Raw genomic sequence first — 9,480 nt, 5'->3', positions numbered from 1 at the left:
TGAGGTAAAAGCGGGGGAGTGGGATTAGTTGGAGGTTCTTTCAAAGAGTTGGCACAAACATGATGGGCCGAATGGCCTCCTTCTGTGCTTTAACACACTATGGTTCCTTGAATGTGTACTCTCTCCCTTGAGGGGCACACCCCACTTCCCTAATTTCTGAGAAGATGAGGTGCAAGTTGGTAAGAGTCAAGGATTGGGAACCTCCAGAGTGTTTAACGTTTTATTTGAGTATCTTGGCCTCAACCTTCCTCCAAAAAACACATTCCTGTTGTAAATTACTCTATAAAGAAATAATTTGTGTTTTTGATTTCATAACCTTAATAATATTAATTCTTGAATGTGATATAGTGCTTTATCACGTCTTCGAGATATCTCAAAGCGCTTCACAGTTTAAAGTGTACTGTAAAGTGAACTGTTTATATATTTTTATATCTTAAGGATGCAATTTTTGCAAGTCACAAGCAATTCTGCGTGAGGCTGAAGCCCAGGAACAGATGCACGTGTGATCATGATCTGTGTAATAGACGTTTATTTACACCAATTTACTTTCCATATAATTAATCAGGTGGACTTGCAGGTATGCACACAGAGAAGACCCTATGAAAAAAAAGACAAAAGCTTATGTCAAGGATTTCATTTCACAAGGTACATCTTAAAATCACCACACTGAATGAGGCACAGAAGTGGCTGCAGTGCAATTGAGCCACATACACTAAAAGAACAAGTTCAAAATCTAGACAGCTCAGACGCACCAACAGTTCGGGATACAAAACCTATGAGGCCTTCACCCACCTCAAGTTTAAGATAATTCAAAGATAGGTGGAAGTGTAGGTAATAATAATTAATAATACTTGCATTTGATATCGCGCCTTATCCAATTGCGTACAGCAGTTGTGGATTGAGTAATCAAATTATTCTAATTATTACGTATTATAATAATCCTAGACATCTCAAAGCATAATATGAAGCTCTTCCCATTTTGCTCACATACGTTTTGCAAGTTGAGAGCAGAAACAAAGAGAATTGGACCTGGACACCCAGACTGTCAGCTGCACTTCATGGGTTTGTTTCCCGGTAGGGCGAAACGTTGGGCAGGTTTCCTTACTCCACACGCCTCTGTTTACCTAGCAGTAAGTAGGAACCTGGTTGTTAGTCGTTTGGTGCACCACTTTTCCAGGGGTAATAAATAATTCCTTAAAAAAAACTAATAATAAATTGGTCACTCAATTCACAACAGTTTGTGGGACACTGCTGTGCGCAATTGGCTGCCACATTTCGCCCATAAAATATAGTCAATTCACTTTACAGTATATTCTGTGAAGCACTTTGAGAAGTCTCGAAGACATGATAAGGCGCTATAGCAAATGCAAGATTATTATTATATCACATCATATAGTCACTGGCATTAGGGCAATGTGCAGTGTAAGGGAAGGCTGGTGTGAAAGGCAAAGTCTTTTTACTGTTTTTTTTACTGTTTCAACCCCAACCAAGCAAGCACAGTTACACAGCCTTACTCTGAGTACAGCAGTTGCCTGTAAATAAATGACTTATTCTTCTTCATCCCAAGATCAGATTGCGAGCTTGTGAAAAGGAACGTGTTGGGATGGAAGGAGAGAGAGCGCGAGGGAAAGCGAGTGTGAGAGAAGTGAAAAAAAGAGGGAAGGAGAGAGCAAGCACGTGGTAGGTATGGGTAGGGTGATGAAGCTCATCTTTAGAGCTTTAGACAACACAGTGAGCCAGCAAAGATTGCTAACACCTCTCATGCCTACTGAACAGTCAGTATCTTGAGAAAAGATAGAAACTTGAGAAACAGATCCAGTTATTTATGAGGTAAGTCCTCATCATTGTTCCATACCTCTGAACAAGAATAATTTTTAAAAAGCCCTGAGAATGAAAGGGAGGAAGTATTGGGAGTAAAATAAGTGTTGTGGAAAAGTCCAGCAACCTCCAAACATCCATTGTACTTACTGCATCAGATCCTAGTTATTCTTCATCTAGGGGAGGGATACCCAGCTCCTCATCGGTCCATTTGGAAGGATCAGGATAAGGGAAGTGCCCCTGTCAGAAAAACAAATTACAGCTTTTAGAGGAACTCATGTAACACTCTCACTCCCACCACACTCTCATCACACTGTCAGCATGGAATAAATATACTGTAAAGCTTCCAATACAGCTTTGATTCAAACACTCCCAGGGCTGCAGCATATTTCAGATTCAAAGTTCCACCTTTCCAGTCAGTACTCCCAGAATATTTGCACCATAGGTTAGATAAGGAAATGTTATAGCCTATGTTACAGCTAAACATTTTACAGTAATTTGTGCTAAGTTTAGTTTTCCTTGCAGGCAACCGTAACAGCCATTTTGGATACAATATCCCACGAACCATGAGGTGGATGACAAATGTAGCTGGAGGATTGTTGGCCAGGTACTGGGAGGAACTCCCTCTCTTTCCCTACAGCTTCATCTTCGCTGTCCATCTTAAATCAAACGGGTAGGACCTCAGTTTATGTTAAATATGTAAGGTATCAGATTGGCTCAGTTGGCAATAATACTTGCATTTGATAGCACCTTATCACATTGTTGAGATTTCTCAAAGCCCTTCAAAGGATATACTGTAAAGTGTATTATAATAATAATAATAATCCTTGCATTTGATATAGCGTTTTTCACGTCGGGAGGACGTCCCAAAGCGCTCCACAGAACACCCTGTAAACTGAATTGGCTGTATATTTGTGGGCGAACGCGGCAGCCAATTGCGCACAGCAATGTCCCACAAACAGTCGTAGATTGAAAATGACCAATTTATTATTGTTTTTGTTTTTTGGAGGGATTATTATTAGGCTCTGTGTGGAGTAAGGAAACTTGCCCGAGGTATCGCTCTGCCTGGAATTAAATTCAGGTCTCTCACTTGCAAAGCGAGTGCTCTAACCACTGAGCTACAGGACTCCACAATAGTATTAACTATTTTGTAGGCAAATATAGGACACTGAGTCAGATTATGGGATCTACTCATTCACAAACTGCAACTCATCTGAAACTCCACTGCACACATCCTCGCCTGTACCAAATCTTTCACACCAATCACCCCAGTCCTTGCCAGGCTCCACTCTCTCCCAGAGGATCTTGTTAAAATCTATCACCCTCACCTACACGTCCATCCATTCTGTGGCCTACTATCTCTGCAATCATCTCTGACTCTACTCCTCAGCTAACTCTGGTTGGCTGCACCCCACCCCCCACTACCCTTCCCGCTCCACCATCAGCTGAGCCTTCCGTTGCTGCGTCCCGATCCTCTGGAACTCTCCCTTTACCGTTCCGCTATGATTCCTCTTTCTGCCTTTCAGACCCTACACAAATCAAACGTTTCAAATGTACTTATGACCACCACCACCCACTTGTGCCAACTCCTTTGCTCAGGATCCAACCCATCTTTGTAAAGTGATCCTATGTGAATATAAATGCAAGTTGTTGTTCAAGATCCACTTCGGGACTTTGTACACCAAGGCAATGTTGACAATGCAGTGGTGGGTGAGCAGCTACACATTTTTAATTTACCCCATACATTGGGACATTGCTGAACGCAAAGTGGTTCCCACATTGGCCTACAAATTGTCACTTCACATATAAATCTATAGCTCTTAGAGATTGGAACGTGATAAAGCACGAGATGAAATGATTTTATTATATTCCTGTATAGTTATTTTATCATAAAGATGGCACCTCCAGAAATGCAACACAAGTTATTGGCGCTACAATTCAACATGTGATATCACCTTGCAGGAGAAAAGGGAATAAAGTTACAGGAATTTTGTTTATAAACAGCTTCCATTAACCATGATTAACCATTAATAGCTGATGATATTACAGAAGAAGATAAGAGAGCTAGAAAAGATTGGAACAAGTTCCCTACTTAAGATTCCTGGTCGCCAAACAAAGTGTCAATTATGAGGTAACAGTAGGGCTCTGAGCTTGACTTACAAAGACTGCATCAGGGTTGTGCCACAGGTGCCAGAGAATCCAGAACCACATGAAACTGCTGAGAAACTGTGACTGCCACACCTGAGTCTTGGTTACTTCTGGATACTGTCTGTATCGGGACTCAATGTGGACATCACCACCAGCTCTGCGATAGAAGAAAAAATAAATGTGAAAGGTAGAATTAAATCAATCTGCAGGGTAACAATAGAAATTCAGTCATTTTAACTTTTATAAAAAGACAAACTGGCTTTTATACTTTGGGAAAAATGGCAGGAGATTAACTTTATCAGGCAGCCACAGATCAGTAATTCATGCAGGATTCTTGCATTTCTGAATTGAGGAAGGGTGTTCCAGAGTTTCAGGGCATAGTGGCTGAAAGCAAGGCCACCGATAGTCAAATGGAGGGCATGAGGGACTTACAAGAGGCAGGAGCCAGTCGAGAGGAGGCAGCTGGTAGTGGGTGGTTTGTAAGGTAGGACCTGAACCAGGCTAATGCGGTCCCACTAAGGTGAATGAGAGAGGAGAGGTGGTGGATGAGGATGGCATAGTCAATTGTGTTGAATGCGGCGGAGAGTTCCAGGTGGACGAGGAGGCAGAGGGAGCCCTGGTCACAGACAGTGTGGGTCGTTTGTGACCTTGACAAGCACCGTCTCTGTGCTATGGGCAGGGCAGAAACCAGACTGGAGGGACTTGAGGAGGCAGTGAAGGGAGAAGTGAGAGGAAAGCTGGTTAGCGGCAATGCATTCCAGAGTTTTGGCAAGGAAAGGCAGGTTGGAAATGGGATGGTATTTTGTAAAGTTGGAAGGGTCGCGGTCGGATTTTTTGAGGAGGGGAGTGATGACAGCAGTTTTAAGGGGGAGAGGAACAGAACCTGAGGAGAGCGACTGGTTAACTGTGATGACCAGCAGCAGGGAGCAGAGTGGCTGTTATAACGGGGTGCGGGTAGATTTGGAGCCAGACCTGGATTTCAGGGGGCAAGGTAGTTGAGGGTTGCAGTGAGACGATGGTTTTACAGCTTGATGGCTGCATCAGGGCAGCTGCAGGTGGAAGTCCGGAGGGAGAAGACATCTAAGGGACTCGGGTGGAAGCGTATTCTAAGGTCAGAAAAGATGGTGCAGGGCTTGGCAGAAGGGAGAGGGATGCGGGAGGAGAGATGAGAATATGGTTTGTTGCCACAAAGCGCTGTATCAAATGCAAGGATTCTTATCATCTCAAGACTGCATCCGACTCGCTCGCTCTCTCTCTCGCTCCCTCTCTCGCTCAAGGCCCATCTCAAAAACCTCCCTCTGACAAAGCTTTCGGTCACCCAGCCCCCCCCCCCCCGGCTCGGGGTGCACAGCCAGTGCGGTTGATAGCACTTTGAAACGTTGTCCCTACAGGAAGGCGCCTTCCCCCGTACACTGTCTTGTTAAGGGTTGACCTCCGCTTCACAGCGCGTTCACCTTGTCATGTAAACAGAGGCCATTCCCCCCACACTTTAATTTCTTCCCTACAACCCACACACATAACAGTCACACACCTCCTCAGTGGGGCCTGTCCTCGGCCCACTCCCGGGCCGGAGAAGCGCAACGCCCCCACTCCTCTATACAGTGCCGCTCCGACGGCTCTCAGCGCGGCCATAGTGTCAGCGCCGCCGACCCTTCGCCTCAGCAGCAACCACAGCGCCTCCCATTGGACAACCTCAAAGGCTGTACCTTCAAGCAACAGCACTCCCCATTGGACAGTCCGGAGCACGCGCTGACTCTGGCTCTGACAGTCGGGCTCGCGCCTCGGCGGTTGGCGGCTCTGCGCAGCTCCAGGAGTTTGTTGATTTGTAGCCCCGAATTCAACCAAACAGCGGCGGCGGCGGCCATCAGTACAAGTCCCTGTGACGGCAGCAGGTCATCCCAGGCCCAGGCCAGGCCAGGCCAGGCCCAGGGATCCGCACCCGAGCTGGTGGTTGGAATCAGGACGGGGGCGGTGGGTTGGAGGGTGACCAAAGGCACGGTCACAGTGGAGGGTTTAGCCGGTCTCGGAGGGGCGGTGGGATGGCGTTCCAGAGGCTGAAGACCCACAAACAGACATGGATTAAAGTGACATATTATTTTTAACGCACAGTACAGTACAAACCAATTAAAACACCCAATCTGGCAACATTGCCCTTCGCCGGCAATCACAGCGCCTCACAATGCACAGCCCCCGAGGCCCTCCTTTTGTGTGTGATAAACCCGGCTTTGGGCATTTGCTTTTTTTTATTTAAATCTGCAAAACTTTTTTGACTTTTCTTTGAAGAACTTTTTCTGACACGGTTTCAGAAGCACTAAATCTAAAGTGGTTTCAGAAGCACTAAATCTAAAGTGGCCAATTTGCTTCTCCATATAAGAGGCAACACAGAATTTTGGGCAAAAATCATATTTTTAATTTCTGGGAATCCTAGGAGGGAGGAACAAACAAAAGACATCTTGGTTTACTGCTGCCGATTCAACATGCTCTGACAGCAGGTGGATTGTTTTTGTCTGAAAGGCTGCCTGGCCCTGAAATACCCGCAAAGTCCAGGAGAGAAGCCAGCAAAAGGCTCTGCAAAAAGTTTCTCACCCAATAAGGGGCACAACATGGTAAGAGAGGGCCAAGAATCTGGGGTCTTTTAATAGGAGACATCCATCCAAGTGTGAGGGAAATCACTTGAGTGAGAAGGAAAATTGTCTGAGGAGGAAATGGTTTGAGCATGATTGGGCTGAGAGTCATGGTTTGGGTCTGAGAAGGGAATGGTGCTGTGAGTGGTGTGAAAAGGGCATTTTAGCTTTATGTGAAGCAATGGTGTGGTGGGTGAGGGATGTGAAGCAGGCTGGAGCCCGTTGAGCAGAGGGAGCGAATTGGTTGGTTGGGGGTTAGGAGGTCATGGAGGTAGGAAGAAGCAAACCTTCATGTGCCACAATGTCATCCACTCAATGCAGATCCCTGCCAAACTGTGGGAGTTCACCTGCAAATGCAGTCACTACACTTTACATTATATGTATGCTGTGTCATGCTTTGAGATGTCCTCCCAATGTGAAAGGTTATATATCAAACAAGAATTATTATCACCCTCAATTTGGTTTACATGTTCCCTGTTCTTTGCAACTCCCTGTCCTTCAAAGCCACAGTTTGGTCTCTTCAGCAAATTTAAGACTACTTTGTTTCTGTCAACATTACAATATTATGGGACTTCAATTTGCAGTCCATGTCCAGGTCAGCTGGGTGGGTGAGGTGTGGAAATTTGCCATGTTTCAAGAGTATGCAAACAGAGATCCACATCTCTCTTGTCTCCTACAAATAAAAAATTCCCTGTGTCTGGAATTGTGTATTCTGAGAATGTTACCCTGTGTGGAGGGCGCTATACAAGTACAAGTTGTTGCTGTTCTCTCTACTTGGAGATGCACACCCCATTTACTTAATTCCAGAGAACACCAGGTGCAAAGCAAAGGCTTGAGAACCCAAGAGTGTGTTTTGAGGAGCCAGCTAAAACTGTCAAAAGTGGAACATTAATCAGGTCTACTCTAGCCTCTCAGTGGTTAGAGCACTCGCCTTGCAAGCGAGACACCTGGGTTCAATTCCAGGCAGGGCGAAACCCTGGGCAAGTTTCCTTACTCCACACACCTAATAATAATCCCTCCAAAAAACAAAAACAGTAATAAATTGGTCATTTTCAATCTACGACTGTTTGTGGGACACTGCTGTGCGCAATTGGCTGTCGTGTTTCACCCACAAATATACAGTCAATTCACTTTACAGCTTATTCTGTGAAGCGTTTTGAGACGTCTAGAAGATGTGAAAAGCACTATATCAAATGCAAGGATTATTATTGTGACCTGCATCAAATGCAAGCTATTGAAACAATAGTTGGTTGTGGAACCTTGTGCATAAAATGGCTGCTGCATTTTTCCCTGCAAAGTTAGCACTGACATAGGTGCTAGTAAATGCAAGGATTACTGACTTATTTATTGTCCACAGAAACTCCTCCCAAGGGCGATTTGAACAGAATGAAGCCAGCGAAGAAAATTCAACAAGCTAATTTTCTCAGCACCAAGTAGGAATGGCAGGAGGACAAGAACTTTGATGAATAATGATGGATGGCTCAGATTAGCGATGCCGCCATAACTCATTAAACTCTGGAACAGCGTTGGGACCCAAGATTCTGGAACTCGGGTGTTGAATTCTGCACTCATCAGTTTGCTGCTGGAATCCAGGAGTTAGGTGTGTGATTAGTTGAGCATCACTGATAGTTTCTTACCCTCCCCGAAGGGCTCTGTAAGATTATATTTGTGATGCTTAATGTTTTTTAAGGCTCTTAATTTTAAGGTTTAAGGCTTTTATATACTATTAGAATGTAAACTTCCCATAATCCTTTCATAAGGTTGTTTGCTTTAATGACTAGCTTACGGCCCCTGAGTGGGTACATCTGCTAATTAGCATTAGCGAAGGTAGAGATACATTGGCTTTACCTGGCTGAGGTCAGTTTCTGATTATATTTCATATTTTCCTGGGAAGATGTTCACTCCTCTGAGATTTGAATAATCAGGTCCTGGAGCACAGATGTGGGAACAAACAACCTCAGAAAAAAAAGGCTACAGTCCCATCCACCTGCTTATCTCAAGACTGAGAAGCTTGCAAGCTGCAGAAGGCTGGCCAAAAGTTGTCCATCTCTCTCTGCAAAACAGCCTGGTCACTGGCAGCTTAAGGGTGGAGCTACACCTTCATTTTCTCAGGAAAAACTAGAAACAAAAGCAGGGAAACTTACAAATCTGATTCAAGGGGAGGCAGAGTTAAAAACACTTAAAAGAGAGATGCAACATCAGAAAGGTCGGAGTCGATGTAGAAGGTTAATGCATCTATGGTCTCAGAATAAGCTAGGCTAGTTTGAGTTTCTGGCCTTTTGTATTATTTAATAAATTATTGGATTATTACACAACTGTATTGGTCGTCTCTATCCAAATGTCTTACAGCTCTTTGAACTCTCGTATTGAATAAATCATAGGGATGGATGGATACAGTCAAGCCCAATCTTGTCCTTACACACTGGATAGATATCAGGATTTGAGCCATTGGTTGATATTTCTTCTCTCTATCAAAGCCTGTAGGCTCAACTGCTGCATTCATTTCCTTGTTCATTTCCCCAGGTATTTCAACATTCCAGATTGCAACGTGAAAACCATTGTGCAATAAACAGCACCACTTCACTCCTCATGGGCACGGTCAATAATGTGCCTGTCTCTTGGTCAACAATCTGATGATCATTACTGTAAAGCAGGTATGTCCTGGGTTTTCTCATTCAGAGAAAGTCTTCAAGGACAATGGTTGGACGTGCATTACTCAAATCAACGTGAAACAAAGCACAAGCCTGGACTAAAATGACACACTCAATGTGTCCATCTTGCTTGGCAGTTTGTTCAAGCCTCAACTCAGAATTTGAGCTTGTAATTGAGGTTGATACTCCAGTGCAGTTCATTGCAGAAATGTTAAGTCAATGTTAAATCCTGCCTTACC

The 9,480-nt window shown here is 44.4% G+C and overlaps 1 protein-coding gene and 1 long non-coding RNA gene across 2 annotated transcripts; one reads left to right on the top strand and one right to left on the bottom strand.

Annotated features, from left to right (window-relative positions):
* Window positions 1–206: 206 nt before the first annotated feature.
* ndufb2 (NADH:ubiquinone oxidoreductase subunit B2) lies at window positions 207–5,621 on the bottom strand. Its single transcript, NM_001292248.1, is given in 4 exon segments — window positions 207–597; window positions 1,969–2,058; window positions 3,979–4,123; window positions 5,498–5,621. Coding segments are annotated over 3 exon segments (321 nt in total). The 5' UTR covers window positions 5,599–5,621; the 3' UTR covers window positions 207–597; window positions 1,969–1,983.
* A 309-nt stretch (window positions 5,622–5,930) lies between these two features.
* On the top strand, window positions 5,931–8,053 carry LOC103186217. The gene is made up of 2 exons (XR_488721.2): window positions 5,931–6,572; window positions 7,948–8,053. It is a non-coding gene; the product is annotated as an uncharacterized LOC103186217 (long non-coding RNA).
* The last annotated feature ends 1,427 nt before the right edge of the window (window positions 8,054–9,480 follow it).

Source organism: Callorhinchus milii, unplaced genomic scaffold (genome assembly GCF_018977255.1).
Source record: "Callorhinchus milii isolate IMCB2004 unplaced genomic scaffold, IMCB_Cmil_1.0 Scaffold5, whole genome shotgun sequence".
NCBI lineage: Eukaryota > Metazoa > Chordata > Chondrichthyes > Chimaeriformes > Callorhinchidae > Callorhinchus > Callorhinchus milii.
Note: the sequence above shows the minus strand (reverse complement) of the source record. Positions and strands in the feature narration are given on the sequence as shown.